Consider the following 18,721-nt stretch of genomic DNA (forward strand, 5'->3'; position numbering starts at 1 on the left):
GGGGCCCTGTAAAATTAATTAATTATCTTAATGACTGCCCCGGGAGACCTCTCTCGCTCTTAATATTTGTTTACTCTGATCTTGGATTTCCCGCAGGCTTCCTTGGAAAGAACTGCCTTCCCTCAGGAGTGTTTAGCATTGAGTTTCTCTACCTTGGTTCTGCCATTGATTTGACCCCTGATGTGTTCTTATAGGATTTCCTCACAATTTCTGATCTGCTAACAGGTCTCTTTCATGTTTTCTTTTCTTGCTTTTTTTTTTTTTTTTTTTTTTTTTGACAGTCTCGCTCTGTTGCCCAGGCTGGAGGGCAGTGGCGTGATCTTGGCTCACTGCAACCTCTGCCTCCTGGGTTCAAGTGATTCTCCTGCCTCAGCCTCCTGAGTAGCTGGGATTACAGGTGCCTGCCCCCATGCCCGGCTAATTATTTGCATTTTTAGTAGAGATGGGGTTTCATCATGTTGGCCAGGCTGGTCTCGAACTCCTGACCTCGTGATCTGCCCGCCTCGGCCTCCCAAAGTGCTGGGATTACAGACATGAGCCACGGCACTTGGCCATCTTTCTTGTTTTCTAGCAATTTTGGATTTATATGTAAAATTTGTATGTATGTATAAATATAAAATATAGTTGATGCTTAAACAACATGGGTTTGAACTGCATAGTTTACTTATACGTGGATTGTTTTCGATAAAAGTCACATTAAGGGCCAGGCTCATGCCTGTAATCCCAGCACTTTGGGAGGCCAAGGCGGGTGGATCACCTGAGGTCAGGAGTTGGAGACTAGCCTGACCAACATGGTGAAACCCCGTCTCTACTAAAAATACAAAAAATTAGCTGGGTGTGGTGGTGGGCACCTGTAATCCCAGCTACTTGGGGGACTGAGGCAGAAGAATCGCTTGAACCTAGGAGGCGGAGGTTGCAGTGAGCTGAGATCGCGCCATTGCACTCCAGCCTGGGTGAAAGAGTGAGACTCCATCTCAAAAAAAAGAAAAAAGAAAAAAAAAAGTTATACCAAGTGTGCCTGCCTCTTCTGTCTCCCTTTCTACCTTCTCCACCTCTGCCACGTCTGAGACAGCAAGAGTAAGCCCTCTTCTTCCTCCTCCCCATTAACCTGCTCAAACTGAAGATGACGAAGATGAAGACCTTTATGATGAACCACTTCTACTTAATGAATAGCAAATCTATTTTTATTTCCTTGTGATTCTCTTAATATTGAAGACAGTATATAATATATATAACATACAAAATACGTGTTAACCGACTGTTTATGTTATCCATAAGGCTTGCAGTCAATAGTAGTCTATTAGTAGTTCAGTTTTTGGGGAGTCAAAAGTTACATGTAGATTTTCAATGTCGGTGCCCCTAACTCCCACATTGTTCAAAGGTCCACTGTATTTTTTTTTTCTGTCATTTTCGTCGGATTTGGAGTTATCATGGGAGACAGACACCCAGGCTCAAAAAATAAAATGGTGAGACTGGCATATAATGGCATTTCACAGGGAACAGCTATAATTTTAGCACCTGAATTTGAGCTTTAGTGCATAGACAGGTATATTTACAGTTACTTGTATTTTAACTAACATGCAATTTATTAAAGTTGTAAATCTAAAAACCTAGTTTTCCCAAGGCCTTTAATGTAACTCATGAATCATATTATTATACTTATAAATCTAGTATATCTTATCTAAAGTTATGTATATTTTTTGTTTGTTCTTGTATCATTGCTAAATTGTAAATGTGACATAATAAATTCCCCTAAATATTTAACATCACTTAAAAGCCTGCTTAATAAATTTTCCTTCAGCTTTGTCATTTTTAACCACAATTACAAATTTGAATCTCCTAAGTGCTTCAAACATCTGACAAGGCTGACTTATAAATCCAACAAACAGAATTGCTAAGTGCTTAAACACTATTTACAAACCTAGTAAGTCTGAAATTATTTATTAATCCAGAAATTTTTAAACATTCAGTTTCAGCCTAAATAAATCAAATTCTCTTAAATATTTTTAATTAAAGTTACAAATCTTATATCAATCAAACTGTTAACTCACCATTCCGCTTAGAGCAACAGTTGTGCTTGTTGGTTTTGCTTTAAATTTATGTCCATAAATCTCCAGTTGACCGCCCAGTACTGCCCCCTAATATATTCACTTTTCTGTTTTCCCAGGTAACTATTATTTTGGGGGGAGGAGAAAGATAGTCATTTATTAGCCTTTTTTAAAAATTTATTTTAATTGTAGTAAAATACACATAGACCGGGCACAGTGGTTCACACCTGTAATCTCACCGCTTTGGGAGGCCGAGGCAGGTGGATTGTTTGAGTCCAGGAGTTTGAGACCCGGCTGCAAAATCCTGACTCTACAAAAAAGTACAAAAAGTAAGCTAGGTGTGCTGGTGCGTGCCTGTTATTCCCAGCTACTCAGGAGGCAGAGCCAGGAGGATCACCTGAGCCCAGGGAGATCAAGGCTGCAGTAAGCTATGATCACACCACTGCACTCCAGCCTGGGTGACAGAGTGAGACCCTGTCTCAAAAAAAAATGCACATAACATAATATTTGCCATCTTAACCATTTTTAAGTGTCCTACATAATTTTCATAACATATTCCTCCCTAATTCTCACTTATTATTTAATTGTGTATATTAGAAGCAATTAGAAAAGAATGTTATATTTTTTCTTCCCACTACCAGATCTACCAACCTAACTATACCTGGGCCAATCTAATCTGCTTTCTCTCCTTTTATAGTCGAGGAATTCTCCATAGACCTCCTTAGGCCAATTCCTGCATTCAAGCCTTGGATCTGATCCTATCTCTCACCTGCTCAGGGACTCTGCTCGTAACACCACCCCCATTCACTTCTCATCATCAACATTTCCCTCTACTGGATCATTTCCATCAGCATCTGGAAGTGCTATCTTTAAAAACACAAAGCAAGGACCAGGCACAGTGGCTCACATGTGTAATCCCAGCACTTTGGGAGGCAGAGGCAGGAGGATCATTTGAAGCCAGGAGTTAGAGACCAGCCTGGGCAACGTAGCAATAACTTGTTTCTACAAAAACAAACAATAACAACAAAAAACATAAAACAAAGCTTTCTTTGGCTCTCCTTCTCCCTCTAGCTACTACCTCTTTATAGGAAAAATATTTTCAAAGAGCTGTCTACATTTGCTTCCCTCCCACCTCACGTCCTATTCTCCTATTCTCTCTTTAACCCACTCTAATACAGCCCTAAGGCCTCATGCAGTAGGGAGCCCCACACTGGTCATCCTACAGCTATGCTCTCCCCTTTAGGCAAGGGATTCACAGGGCCAGACAAACATGGCTAGTCAGAAGTTGTCCCTTCACGGACTCTACTCAGAGTACCTAAAACCCTGGGATTCCCTGTCTAAATGGCCCCAAGCCAGTTCCCAGTGCCTGGGAGAGGCTGCTGCCCAGATCCAAGGGATGTGGTATGTGTATCTCTATACCTAAGAGATGGCTGTTTGCTGGGGTGGAGGTGGGAAGGAGTGTGTTGGTGGAGCTTAGACATTCAGCCTGGAGGGTCCATGCTTGTACATACAGATGAAGGGAAGGAAAAAAAAAGGGACCAGCCCTCCCTGTGCCAATTCATTCTGGAGAAGAACTCTTGGAATCAGAGAATTCTAAATTTGAAACTTGCCTTCCAAACACATATGGTGAATATGCATTTGTCAAGGTAGGAGGATAACATCTATTTTATTTAGCAGCTTGCTTGGCTGATAGCATTTAGTATTTAAACATATGGTGTGTAGATCTCCACTTGTACTTTTGGCCCATGCCCGACAACTGCTTGAGAAACCTGTATGGTGAAGGTCACAGATTCTGTTCAGTTTGCCTATCCAGTGGCCAAGTCTCAGATGTCATCTTTCTCAACCCCTCAGCAACATTCGACACAACATATTACTTTCTTCTCTCGAGTTCCAGGACACCCCACTCTTGGTTTGCCCCTATTCTTTCTCGGTCCTTTTGTTTGTTCCTAATTCTCTTCCCACTTATTGTAAATATTAGAACATCCTAGGGGCTGGGTGTGGTGACTCACACCTGTAATCCCAGCACTTTGGGAAGCTGAGGTGGGTGGATCACTTGAGGTTAAGAGTTCGAGACCAGCCTGGCCAACATGGCAAAACTGCATCTCCACTAAAAATACAAAAATCAGCCTGGCGTGGTGGCGCACGCCTGTAGTCCTAGCTGCTTGGGAGGCTGAGGCATAAGAATCACTTGTACCTGGGAGGTGGAGGTTGCAGTGAGCCAAGATTGTGCCACTGCACTCCAGCTTGGGTGACAGAGCAAGATTCCGCCTCAAAAAAAAAAAAAACAAAAAAAAAAGAAAAACAGAACATCCTAGGATTCAGTCTTCAGACTTGGACTCCACTTAAGTTCTTTTCTTGTTTGTTTGAGTTTTTTTTGGAACAGGGTCTCACTCTGTTGCCCAGGCTGTAGTGCAGTGACTAGATCATAGATCACTGCAGCCACAGCCTCCTGGGCTCAAGGGATCCTCCTATCTCAGCCTCCTGAGTAGCTGGGACCACAGGTGTGCACCACCACACCCAGCTACTTTTTTTAATAGACAGGGTCCTGCTATATTGCACAGGCTGGTCTCGAACTCCTGGGCTTAAATGATTCTCCTGCCTCTGCCTCCCAAAGTGCTGGGATTACAGGTGTGAGCCACCACGCCCAGGCTCTTTCCTTGTTTGAAAGTCTCATATCTGTAAATATCATCTACAAGCTGACAACACACTTCTCGTCTTCCATAACCAGCTACCTGCTGATCATCCCCCTGTGGTTTATTGAACAGACATCTCAAAATTTACAAGTCCAAACCAGAATTCTTGATTTCCCCTCAAAACAAACCTATCTCCCAACCTCCAATATCTTTCCCAACTGAAGAAATTCCACCACCATCCACCTAGTTCTTTAATCCCAAACTCTAGAAGTCTTTGATTCCTTATTGTCGCCACACCCCACACACAATCCATAGTCAAGTTCCTCTGGCCCTGCCTTCCAAACATATTGCCTGGCTATTCATTTCTCTCTGTTTACACTTTCACCATCCTCTTCCAGGCCAATATCGTTTTCACCTGGACTGGGTAACACTCCCAACTGGCCCCTCCTCTTTCATTCATTCATACCTTCCTCATTATAGACTTTTCATCTTACAGCCACCCCCAAAGTCTTCTAAAATCATAAATCTGATCCCATGATACCCCTACTCAAAATCTACCAATGAGTTGTCTTCACATTAAAAATAAAATCTGGGGCCAGACACAGTGGCTTTCGCTGGTAATCCCAGCACTTTGGGAGGCCGAGGCGGGCAGATCACCTGAGGTCAGGAGTTCAAGACCAGCTTGGCCAACATGGTGAAACCCTGTCTCTACTAAAAATACAAAAATTAGCTGGGTGCGGTGGTGCATGCATGTAATCAGCTACTTAGGAGGCTGAGGCAGGAGACTCACTTGAATCTGGGAGGCGGAGGTTGCAGTGAGTCGAGATTTCGCCATTGCACTCCAGCCTGGGTGACGAGCAAAACTCAGTCTCAAAAAAAAAAAAAAAAAAAAAAAAAAAAAAAATCCAGACTTCTCAACATGGTCTGCAAGGCCCTACATCACCAGGCACTTGCTCTGTTCTAGAACTTCCTCTCACTTGCTCTGTTGCAGCCACAGTGGCTGCTTTGCAGGTACTTGAACCTACCAAGCTTGCTCTGGCCTCAGAGCCTTTATATGCTCTATTTACCATACATGCAGCTGCTTGACTTATTCATGGTTTACTCCTTTGTAGGTTTTAGATGTCAGCTCAGAGTATTATCTCTTCAGAGAGGTCTTCAATCTACAGTACAGCGCTTTGATTTAAAGTGCAATCTATCACCTTAACCAGGCTTATTTCCTTACAGCATCACTTACTTTCAAAAATTATACTCATGGTGGATTTCTTTTTTTCTCTCTTTTTTTTTTTTTCTTGAGACAGAGTCTCACTCTGTTGCCCAGACTGGAGTGCAGTGGTGCAATCTCGGCTCACTGCAATCTCCACCTCCCAGGTTCAAGCGATGCTCCTGCCTCTGCCTCCCAAGTAGCTGGGATTATAGGCGTGTGCCACCACACCCAGCTAATTTTTGTATTGTTAGTAGAGTTGGGGTTTCACCATATTGGCCAGGCAGACCTCGAACTCCTGACCTCGTGATCCACCCACCTCGGCTTCCCAAAGTGCTGGGATTACAGGCGTGAGCCACTGCACCCGGCTTTTATTTCTTTCCTTGTTTGTTTTCTGTGCCTCCACACACACACCTTCCTCCCAATAGAATTTAAGCTCCATTAAGGTACAGAATTTATCTCTCTTTTTTTTTTTCGAGACGAAGTCTCGCTTTGTTGCCCAGCCTGGAGTGCAGTGGCGTGGTCTCAGCTCCCTGCAACCTCTGCCTCCCGGTTCCAGGGATTCTCATGTCAGCCTCCTGAGTAGCTGGGATTACAGTCATGCACCACCACACCTGGCTAATTTTTGTATCTTTATTAGAGACATGGTTTTGCCATGTTGACCAGGCTGGTCTCTTGAACTCCTGGCCTCAAGTGATCCTCCTGCTTCAGCTCCCAAAAGTGCTAGCATTACAGGTGTGAGCCACTGGGCCAGACCAAATTTATCTTTTTTATCACTATATATGCCCAGTGCCTAGAATAGTGTGATCATTTGATCAATAAATTTCAAAATTGGGCTGGGCGCAGTGGTTCAGGCCTGTAATCCCAGCACTTTGGGAGGTTTGCTTGAGCTCAGGAGTTGAAGGCCAGCCTAGACTACATGGTGAAACCCCATCTCTACAAAAAAACACAAAACAGATAGCCAGGCATGGTGGTGCATGCCTGTAGTCCCAGCTACTTGGGAGGCTGAGGCAGGTGGATCCTTTAAGCCCAGGAAGCAGAGGTTGCAGTGAGCCGAGATCATGCCACTACACTCCAGCCTGGGCGACAGAGAGAGACCCTGTCTCAAATAAATAAATAAATAAATAAATAAATGCACATTGAATATACCAGATTCTCTTAAGTGTTTCACACACCTTAAATACTGTAGCATGCAAAATCTACACATTATCACTAGGACTATAAAAACGAATTGCTGAACCTAATACAAGAGTATTAATATACCACAGGTATGACTTATTCGCCCATCGTCTCTATACTTGTTTTTACACTTTTCTGTGTTTGTCACATCGCTTCCCTACTAAGAAAACAGAATTGTTATCCCAGGTCAGCTGAGGTTACAAGTCCAGAAACTTCATTCGGGGATTCCAGATTACAACAAGGGATCCAGAATGTGCTCTCCAGGGTGGGGCAGCATCAGCCCCCACCTTACCAATCTTAGCCCTTTCTCATGGTTCAGTGGCACCTGGCCTGTCCATGGAAGCTATCAAGACTGTGTCTTGCCTTAGAATTTAATGTAAATTTCACAATGTAAGAATCATTTACATTTCACATTTAGCAAGTTGGAAAAAAAAATCTTATTCTCCACACACTTTTTTCTTTCTTCATTTGTTTTGTTGTTGTTGAGACAGGGTCTTGCTATGTCGCCCAGGCTGGTCTTGAACTCCTGCCTCAGCCTCCCAGAGCACTGGGATTACAGAAGTGAGTCACCTTTCTTTCCTTTTCTTTCTTTCTTTCTTTCTTTCTTTCTTTCTTTCTTTCTTTCTTTCTTTCTTTCTTTTTCTTTCTTTCTTTTTCTTTCTTTTCTTTCTTTCTTTTTCTTTCTTTCTTTTTCTTTTCTTTCCTTCTTTCCTTCCTTCCTTCCTTCCTTCTTTCCTTCCTTCTTTCTTTCTTTGTAATGCTGGAACTCCGTACCCTTCATCTAGATTGTTTTACTTCTTATTCATAAGATTCTGCACGTTTATTTATTTATTTACTTATATATTTATTTGTTTATTTTTGGAGACCTGTCACCCAGGCTTCAGTGCAGTGGCTCGATCTTGGCTCACTGCAACCTCTGCCTCCCAGGTTCAAGCCATTCTCCTGCCTCAGCCTCCCGGGTAGCTGGGATTACAGGAGCCCACCACCACGCCCAGCTAATTTTTGTATTTTTAGTAGAGACAGGGTTTCACCATGTTGGCCAGGCTGGTCTCAAACTCCTGACCTCAAGTAATCCACCTGCCTTGGCCTCCCAAAGTGCTGGGATTACAGGCACAAGCCACCACACCTGGCCAGGTTCTGCACCTTTTTAAAAAATTTTACTTTTTCAATTGTCTCAGCACCCATCATAGACATCACATTTGTTGGTATTCAGGGAAAACAATTACCATTTGTGTATCTGTAAACTCCCAGAACTCTCTTATTATTTCTGAGAGTTTTTGCATAATTCTCTGAGGTTTTACACAAAGAAAGATGATTTTGTCACCTTATTGCCAGTAGCTGTACCTTATATTTTGGTCTCCATGGTTTTTTGTTTTATTTTTGCCTGGGCTTCCAGAAACATCATCAAATGATAGCGGTAGCTCACATCCTGCGTTTTATTTCTGACTTTAAAGAGACAATGCTGGTGTTTTATTGTTAAGGATGATGCAGTTGATCTGAGATTCTTTTATCATCCATTCCTTAATTCATTACATATTTATTGGTACCCATCCAAGTGCATTGGATTTGGCAATATGCAGGGCACTGATCGCCTTGGGGAAAGCAGTTCCAATGGCAGGGTGCCAGCAAAAGCCAGATTGCAGTGGTTTGCAGGGAGGCATGTGACGGAAACCGTCTTCTTCACTGCCTGCCAAGGATTTTCATCAGGAATGGGTGCTGGATTCTTTCTTAATGCCTTTTCAGCATTTATTAGTAACATTGTGGGTTGTTTTTTATACTTGACCTATTGGAATGATTTAACATATTAATATATTTTCATTCATTCATTCAAGAAATACCTAAGTGCCTATGATAAGCCAGACACTCTTCTATTATTGTAATGTTAGATTTGTGATTTTATAAAATATTGTAGGACTTTGTGATTTTTTTTTTTTTTGAGACAGGATCTTGCTCTGTTACTCAGGCTGGATTGCAGTGGGGTGATCACAGCTCACTGCAGCCTCAAACTCCTGGGCTCAAGAGATCCTCCCATCTCATGCTCTCGAGTATTTAGGACTACAGGCACATGCCACTGTGCCTGGTTTATTTTTTAACTCTTTTTTGACAGGGTCTCACTATGTTGTCCAGGGTGGTCTTGAACTCCTGGCCTCAAGTGATCTTCTCACCTCAGCTGAGATTACAGGTAGAGCCACTAAGCCCGACTCTTTGTTTTATTTTTATATCAATTCATAAATATTGAACTGTTTTGACAGTAGTAAGATAAATTTGATGCAATTATGGCATTTTGTTCCTTAATTTTTAATTACTAAATCAATGGATGCTTATTATTAAAAATTCAAGATGCAAAAGCATATAAATCCAGAAAGTTCAGATATTCCCTATTAATAGATATTTCTGAACCTTTTTATCTTTTAATTGTCATAAGCTTGAAAAAGTTATTTGTAAGCATTTTATGTAGAATTTTCACATCTATATTCATGGCTGTGGTATAGATATTACAGTAAGAGAGCCATATCTGGGGCCCCATCAGACTGGCCTCTCCTGCTAAATGACACTTTGTTGCAGGGGTTTTTTTTTGTTTGTTTTTCTTTTTGTTTTTGAGACAGGGTCTCACTCCCTGGCCCAGGCTAGAGTGTAGTGGTGGGATGATGGCTGACTGCAACCTCAACCTCCCAGGCTCAGGTGATCCTCCCGTCTCAGCCTCCCTAGTAGCTAGGACTTCAGGTGCATACCACCATACCTGGCTAGTTTTTAAATTTTTTGTAGAGATGGGGTTTCACCATGTTGTTCAGGCTGGTCTCGAACTCCTGGCCTCAAGCGATCTGCCCGTCCCAGTCTCCCAAAGTGCTGGGATTACAAGCGTGAGCCATCGTGCCCAGCCTGTTGCAGTTCTTGACCCATCTGTGGTCTGGGCAGCCTGGCGTTCCCTCCACCCATGGGCATGCTGGATGCCATGCAGAGGTCACTGAGGTTTACTTGTTCAAAGAGTACGAGCATTGATCTGACTATGACTCCATAGTTCTAGGCAAGGGGAAAATAATACAATAAATAGATTAAATGTACAATATATTAGAAGGTGATCAGACCTATGGAGGGAAAGTAAGGAAGGAGGAAGGGAAATGTTATTGGAAGTGAGGGAACCACAGTTACTGTGGGAAGGAAGGTCCCATGTGGGGAGGTGCAGAGCTTTCTTAAAAGAGGACTCAGGCAGCAGTGAGAATGAGGGCGCTACAACCACACAACACAATACCAAGGAATCTCACAAATATCACATCCAATGAAAGAAACGAGGCACGTAGAGTACATTCCATATGATGCCATTTTTAAAATTTATTTATTATTTATCTATTTTTGAGATGGAGTCTGGCTCTGTTGCCCAGGCTGGAGTGCAGTGGCCTGATCTTGGCTCACTGCACCCTCGGCCTCCTGGTTCAAGCGATTCTCCTGTCTCAGCCTCTCAAGTAGCTGGGACTACCAGCTTGCACCACCACACCCAGCTAACTTTTGTATTTTTAGTAGAGACAGGGCTTTACCATGTTGGCCAGGCTGGTCTCAAACTCCTGACCTCAAGTGATCCACCCGCCTCAGTCTCCCAAAGTGCTGGTATTACAGGCTTGAGCCACCATGCCTGACTGTGATGCCGTTTATACAAAGTACAAAAACAGGCAGCAAAAATCAGTATAGCGGCCAGGCGCAATGGCTCGCCACTATAATCCCAGAATTTTGGGAGGCTGAGGCAGGAGGATCACTTAAGCCTAGGAGTCCAAGACCAGCCTGGGTGACATAGTGAGACCCCATCTCTACCAAAAATACAAAAATTAGCCCAGCGTGATGGCACATGCCTGTAGTCTCAGCCACTCATGAGGCTGAGGTGGGAGGATTGCTTGAACCTGGGAGGTTCTTTTGAAGTGAGCTGAGATCACACCACTGCACTCCAACCTGGGTGACAAAGCAAGACCCTGTCTCAAAAAACAGAAACAGGATGGGCACGGTGGCTCATGACTGTAATCCCAGGACTTTGGGAGGCCGAGGCAGGTGGATCGCTTGAGGCCAGGAGTTCAAGACCAGCCTGGCCAACATGGTGAAACCCTGTCTCTACTAAAAATACAAAAAGTAGCTGGATGTGGTGGCATGTGCCCGTAGTCCCAGCTACTCGGGAGGCTGAGGCAGGAGAATCACTTGAACCCGGGAGGCGGAGGTTGCAGTGAGCTGAGACCGCACCATTGCACTCCAGCCTGAGCGACAGAGCAAGGTTGTCTCAAAAAAAAAAAAAAAAAAAAAAAAAAAAAAAACCTCAGATGAATCCCTGTAATCTCTAAACGGTGTTGTATTAGTCTCCCTTAAACTGACTGCCTTGGGAAAACTAAAGCAATAACTATTTCTACTGTCATTTTCCTGTTTTAAAAAATCATTTCTGTCTCCCCTCTGGTTATATAAGAATAATAAACTCAGCAGACATCAAAATACTGTTAGGACTTAGGAGGTCAAGTAAAACAAGGATAGAAATCTCTTGCCATTGGACTGGGCAACATGTAAGATCTTGATGATGCTGGTGCAAATAGCTTCACTGGTGTGGAGGCAACTGATCCCAGAGTGCAGAGATTTTGGAGAAATAGGATATGAGGAACTGGAAACAGTCAATCCTCACAAATATTTCAAGTACTTTGACTCTTAAAGTTAAGAGAGGACGTACATAGGTTGATAATTGTTTAAGTGTTTGTGTGAATGTTTGTCATAGAAGACGAGAAAGACGGCTGGGTGTGGTAGCTCATGCCTGTGATCCCAAAACTTTAGGAGGCCGAGGCAGGAGAATTATGTGAAGCCAGGAGTTCGAGGCCAGCCTGGATGACATATCAAAAAACTTGTCTCTACAAAAAACTTAAAAAAAGAAAATTAGCCAGGCATGGTGGCACACACCTGTAATCCCAGCCACTTAGGAAGCTGAGGTGGGAGGATCTCTTGAACCCAGGAGTTGGAGGCTGCAGTGAGCTATGATCACACCACTGCACTCCAACCTGGGCAACAGAGCAAGACCCTTTCTCAAAAAACATGAGAAAGACTAAGATACGGGTATGTGCTAGAGGAGAAAATCAGTAGACAGAAACAGTTTCATTCATTGATTTCTGCTTTCAATCTTTTCATCATTCACTTATTCACCAACTACTTACTAAATACCTGTTGTACCAGCCGCTTTTTTTGTTTTCTTTCTGAGACAAGGTCTCGCTCTATCGCCCAGGCTGGAGTACATGGTGTGATCATAGCTCACTGTAGCCTCCATCTCCTTGGACTCACTCAAGTGATCCTCCTGCCTTAGCCTCCTGAGTAGCTGGGACTTATAGACATGCACCACCACATTTGGTTAATTTTTGTTTGTTTGTCTGTTTTTTGTAGAAATGAGGCTTCACTATGTTGCCCAGACTGGTCTCAAACTCCTGAGCTCAAACAGTCCTCCCACCTCGGCTTCCCAAAGCTCTGGGATCACAGGCATAAGCCATGGCACTTGGCCCAGTCACTGTTTTTTTTGACAGTGATAATAGAGCAATGATAGGTGCAATCTCATGTAATTTACGGTCTAACTGAGAAGAGAGAAGTTGCAGACATAGATGAGAGCAAGAATGATAGTTGGGTGGGGGAGTCTTGAATAAAAGTACAAGATAATAGACCAGCCAGCCAGGCACAGTGGCTCATGCCTATAATCCCAGCACTTTGGGAGGCCAAGGCAGGTGGATCCCTAGAGCTCAGGACTTCAAGACCAGCCTGAGCAACATAGGGAGACTCTGCCTCTGCAAAAAATACAAAAATTAGCTGGGCATGGTGGTGTGCACTTCTAGTCCTAGCTACTCAGGAGGCTGAGGCAAGAGGATCACTTGAGCCTGGGAGGCCAAGGCTGCAGTGGGCTGTGATTGCACAGCTGCACTCCAGCCTGGGTGACAAAGTAAAATCCTGTCCAAAAAAAAAAAAGAAAGAAAGAAAAAAAAGGAAGAAAAAGAAGGGCATGAGGCTGGTCCCAGTGGCTCACACCTGTAATCCCAGCACTTTGGGAAGCTGAGGCGGGTGGATTGCTTGAGCTCAGGAGTTCGAGACCAGCCTGGGCAACATGGCAAAGCCCCATCTCTACCAAAAATACAAAAAATTATCTGGGCATGGTGGTGCACACCTGTGGTCCCAGCTACTTGGGAGGCTGTGGCAGGAGGATCGCCTGAGCCCGGGAGGCGGAAGTTGCAGTGAACCAAGATCAAGCCACTGCACTCTGGCCTGGGCGACAAAAAAAAAAAAAAAGAAGAAGAAGAAGAAAAAGAAAGGGATGAAATTAAAGTTTGTGCCCAGGAGTTGCACATGGGTGTGTGTCTCATAGGCAAATAGGCATCACTGGTTGTGTTTGGGAGGGGAATGAAGTAAAAAGTGGAGAATCGCTAATCTAATGCAACCTCTTCCTTTCTCAGGTGTGAAAACTGAGGCCCGGAGAGGTGATGTGATTTGCCTAAAGTCATGCAACTAGTGGCAGAGCCAGGCCTAGACGCCAGGTGTCCTGGCTCTCAAGACATTCCGCTGCCCGAGGAATGGAACAGGTAGTATCACTCACACTGGGGGCCGTGGGTCAGTCCATTCAGCCCAGAGCTGCCTGAGGTTCCAACTAAGGAAACCAGAGGAAACATCCACTCAAAATTCTGACAAGTTGAACGGGGTTGAAATCAGAACTGGGCAAGAGAAAGGGGGCAAGGTTTGAAACTCAGACCTCACGATCCTGGGACAGAGGCCAATGTACCATCACCCCACGTCACCTTCTGAAGGTGGATTGAGCTCTGGCCCTATCATGTCCATCTCTAAACAGCTTGGTGGTGAGTCCTCTTCCAGCCATTCTGCGACCCATGCTCTGTCTGATATGATTCACAGTGTTAGGAAAATCAATGACCACTTGCAGAGGATGCGTGGGAGGACGGAGAAGAAGGGACACGGGGAGACCAGTTAGGAGGCCTTTGGAGAGATCCAGGAGCAAAATGAAGAGGAAGGGCTGGTAGGAGGGGTCTGCTGGATCCGTATGGCATCACCTGGGTTAGTGGTTGGTAAAGTCGGTCAGCAGTGATGGTGGAAAAGCTACAGTAGAAATGAAATCCGCATCAAAGTGGGAAGGAAAAGAGTTTCTGCTTTTATATATGTCTACTTGCTATTTCTACTAAAGGATGTTCTTAAGCCCAGTATTGATAAAACAAAATCTACCTTTGGTACTACAAGTAAGATATACCCTATGAATTATTTGTAAACATGAGTACTAGTCATTGGTAATGTGTATTAACCCCTCTGAGTATTCTGGGTTATGGTTTCTTTTTCATTCATTCGATGATTTTTTATTGAGCATCTACCATGTACCATGCATTGGTCTGGGCATTTGGAATACATCAAGTGAATTAAACAAACAAATACCATTGAACTCCTAAAACTCAATCAGTGGCAGGTGGCCAGAGAAGCTAGTCTTTGGGAAAAACAATGGGAGAAAAAGCTAAGGAGAAAATTCTCAATTGACACGGTATTAATCAAAGTAAAAGCTGGAAAGATGTATATTGATAGGTTGGGTTTGACTGGATCCCATGGGGAAGGATTTTTCCAGGCAGGGAGAGCTGAGATAGCAGACTGATCATTTCAGAGGATCTACCTGAATCAGTGGCTACGATCGTGTGTCTCCTGACAGGACCAGATTCCTGGGGGTAAACGACAACAAAAGAGGCTCCATAGGGAGGGGCTCTCAGCAAAGGCGGTGTGAGGAGGCTCAGATCTGGAACAGTTAAGCAGGTCATCAGACTCCAAGAAACCGAGCAATGTTGTCCGAAGGTTATCCAACTTGGTGGTGTGGGGAGAAAGCCATGGAAAATCTGAGAGCATCTGACGCCTGTCGAGTTGTCAGGCAGGGATTGAGCAGTGGTCAGTGGGCAGAAAGCAGGGCTGTGGTCACTAAGCTGAGGTTCAAGGAACATTTCCAGCCTCTGGGAGGAGTAGGTTATATCCCATGCAAGGCATTAAATAGGGACAAAGGCACAGGAGGGAAAAAGGAAAATGACCTCAGAAGTAGAGGATAAGGAATAGCTTAAGAACAGAATCAGGCCGAGCGCAGTGGCTCACACCTGTAATCCCAGCACTTTGGGAGGCCGAGGTGGGAGGATCACTTGAGCCCAGGAGTTCCAGACCAGCCTGGCCAACATGGCGAAACCCAGTCTCTACTAAAAATACAAATAAATTAGCGAGGCATGGTGGCACGTGCCTGTAATTCCAGCTACCTGGGAGGCTGAGGCAGGAGAATCTCTTGAACCCGGAAGGTGGAGGTTGCAGTGAGCTGAGATAGTGCCACTGCACTACAGCCGGGCGACACAGTGAGACTCCATCTCACTGGCTTGAGGCCAGGTGTTCAAGACCAGCCTAGGCAATGTAGTGAGACCCTGTCTCTACAAAAAATTTTTAAACTTAGCTGGGCATGGTGGTGTGTGTCTGTAATCCCAGCTACTTGGGAGATTGAGGTGGAAGGATGGCTGGAGCCCAGGAGTTCAAGGCTGCAGTGAGCTATGATTGCTCCACTGCACTCCAGCCTAGGCAGCAGAGTGAGACCCTGTATCTTTAATATATATATACATACATATATATATACACATATATATATATATATCTACACACACACATATATATATATATATATATATATATATATATATATCATCCATCCCATTCATGGGAACCCCATGCCTGGGCTATAGAGGAAGTAGGATGCTGAGACAGGAAACAGGCAGAGCCCATCATTCCTGCCCCATGCAGAAGGAAGGAAGGAAGAAATCATGCCTATTGCTTCTTTCCTTTTATCATCAGGAATCCCCAGGGGTGCCGTGACACTGAGGTTTCCAGAGACTGCTTTTTCTTTAATTAAGCCAGGTATTCATTCCAAAACTCAGAGAATGGTTTTCTTAGGGCTGCGGATTAGGGCAGGCATAGGGTACTAACCTATGTCTTAATCTTTTGCTTTATGTGGTTTCTTTCAGCTGTGACCACCCCGATCCACCATTCATTCTTAATCCAGACACCTCTTTGTACAGCTCACTCTCCACTGCACGCTCTATTTTCTTCCATCTTCCTGGTTTCTAGCCGTACTGCTTATTCTTCTGTTTGGAGGCTAACCTAACCCATCAGACTTGAGGCTTGGCCCCGTCTTCCCTTGAGTCAACATCTTCCTCTAATAATACTTCTGTAGTGGACATTTATCTGATTCCGTACTGTCCCTTCCACCATCCCTCCCCACCGCCCCATTAGTAGCAACAATACAGTGGGGAAGAATTTACAAGTCTAGGCCACACACGGACACTGATCCTATGCCGAATTTGACTTTCAAATAATGTTTCTGTCTCTGCACCACTTACTCCAGAATCTAAGTCCTGGGAGGAAGGATCTAATTGCTCAGCTTCACAGCTAACGTCTTGAACTTGGCTCCTTCAGCTTCCATAGTGGATGATGAGATGAGAGGGGAGACAAGTGACTTAGACAGCCCTCTTGTCGGACCTAATCACAGTGCATAATTCTCCCAGCAGGAACACTGGTGCAAATAAGAGGGCAGGCAATTCTAGATCATTGCTGGGTTTTGTTTGTTTTGTTTCTTATCTTTAATTTTTTTTTTTTTTTTTTTTTTTTTTTTTTGAGACAGAGTCTCGCTCTGTCGCCCAGTCTGGAGAGCAGTGGCGCGATCTTGGCTCACTGCAAGCTCCGCCTTCCGGATTCACGCCATTCTCCTCCCTCAACCTCCCCAGTAGCTGGGACTACAGGCGCCCGCCACCACGCCCAGCTAATTTTTTTTGTATTTTTAGTAGAGACGGGGTTTCACCGTGTTAGCTTGTTTTGTTTTTTGAGACAGGGTCTCACTCTGTCCACCAGGCTGGAGTGCAGTGGTGCAATCACAGCTCACTGCATCCTCAACCTCCTGGGCTCAAGTAATCCTCCCGCCCCGGCCAAGAAGAAGCTGGGACTACAGGTGCATACCGCCACACCCAGCTAATTTTTAAATATTTTGTAGAGATACGATTTCACTACGTTGCCCAGGCTGGTCTTAAACTCCTAGGCTCAAGCGATCCTCCGGCATCAGCCTCCAAAGTAGCTAGGACTACAGGTTCATGACACTACACCAGGCTAATTTGGTTTTTTTTTTTGTGGGTTTTTTTGTTTGTTTGTTTTTTATAGAGTCAAGTTCTCACTATGCTGCCCAGGCTGGTCTCAAACTCCTAGCCTCAAGCAATCTGCCTGCCTCGGCCTCCCAAAGTGCTGGGATTACAGGCATGAGCCACCACGCCCAGCCCATCACTACTGAATAGAATAATAACACAAACCACATACGTAATTGTCAATATTCTAGTTGCCGCACTTTTAAAAGGTAAAAAGAAACAGATGAAATTAATTTTAACATTACAATTTATTGAACCTAACATTTCTAAAATATCTTCATGTCAACCTGAAATCAATATAAAAATTTGTAATGAGATATATTCCTTACTTCCTGTTGATATTCTAAATCTTTGACATCCAGGGTGTATTTTACACTTACAGTACAGCTGTCATTGAAAACATTTGATCTGTATTTATAGTTACAGTTGAAAAAGTAGAACAGCATATGCAGGTTGTTCCAAAGATACTTAAATATTTTCCAAGTACCAAAAAATCACTTTCCTGTATTATTCACTTCCACATTGGTGAAGCTAGTTCATCTTTATTGGAATAGTGGTTTGATTTTGAAGCAAAAGCATATCAGTTTTAAAACTACTTCTGTCCAGGCTGGGCGCAGTGGCTCATGCCTATAATCCCAGCACTTTAGGAGGCTGAGGCGGGTGGATAATTTGAGGTCAGGAGTTCAAGACCAGCCTGGCCAACATGGTGAAACCCCATCTCTATTAAAAATACAAAAATTAGTCGGGTGGTAGTGGTGCATGCCTGTAATCCCAGCTACTCAGGAAGCTTGAGCCTGGGAGGCAGAGGTTGCAGTGAGCCAAGATCACGCCACTGCACTCCAGCCTGGGCAACAGAGTGAGACCCTGTCTCAAAAAAAAAACAAAAAACAAAAACCTACTTCTGTCCGAGTTATAGCAATTCACCAATCCTCATGTCAACTCAGTATTAACATGGAATGTAAAAGGATGCTGTATAAATTGAAAAGTAGCTCTAAAGTTTGTCAATATCAACAATATTCTTCAAATTTTTCTTGTAAGTTTTGCAGATAATTTACATAATACCGGTGACTACCATTAAAAATATTTTGCAGCCAGGCGTGGTAGCTCATGCCTGTAATCCCAGCACTTTGGGAGGCCGAGGTGGGGAAGATCACTTGAGCTCAGGAGTTCGAGACCAACCTGGGAAACAGGACAAGACCCTGTATCTACAAAAAAAAAAAAAAACAAACAAACAAATTAGCAGGCCATGGTGGTGCGTGCATCTGTAGTCCCAGCTACTTGAGGGGCTGAGGTGGAAGGATCACTTGAATTTGGGAGGCAGAGGTTGCAGTGAGCCAAGATAATGCCACTGCACTTCAGCCTGGGCAACAGAGCAAAACCCTGTCTTAAAAAATATATATTTTGCATATTGATTCATGTTAAAAATATGCAGAATCATTATTATTGATTTGTATTATGAAATGTTTTCATTTC

At 43.9% G+C, this 18,721-nt stretch overlaps 1 protein-coding gene across 10 annotated transcripts in view; it reads left to right on the top strand.

Moving 5' to 3' along the window:
• The window catches only part of TNRC6A (trinucleotide repeat containing adaptor 6A), a 218,311-nt gene that overhangs the window by 16,878 nt on the left and 182,712 nt on the right, over positions 1 to 18,721 (top strand). For 9 of the 10 annotated variants that reach the window (XM_055365511.2, XM_055365510.2, XM_055365508.2 and 6 more), the window contains exon 2: positions 13,505 to 13,630. In XM_055365511.2, the coding sequence (XP_055221486.2) occupies positions 13,551 to 13,630 (80 nt within the window). In that variant the 5' untranslated portion in view covers positions 13,505 to 13,550. Of the gene's footprint in view, positions 1 to 13,504; positions 13,631 to 18,721 lie in introns of those variants that run through there. The other variant, XM_019012404.3, reaches the window with a different exon arrangement.

This window comes from Gorilla gorilla, chromosome 18 (genome assembly GCF_029281585.2).
Source record: "Gorilla gorilla gorilla isolate KB3781 chromosome 18, NHGRI_mGorGor1-v2.1_pri, whole genome shotgun sequence".
Lineage (NCBI taxonomy): Eukaryota > Metazoa > Chordata > Mammalia > Primates > Hominidae > Gorilla > Gorilla gorilla.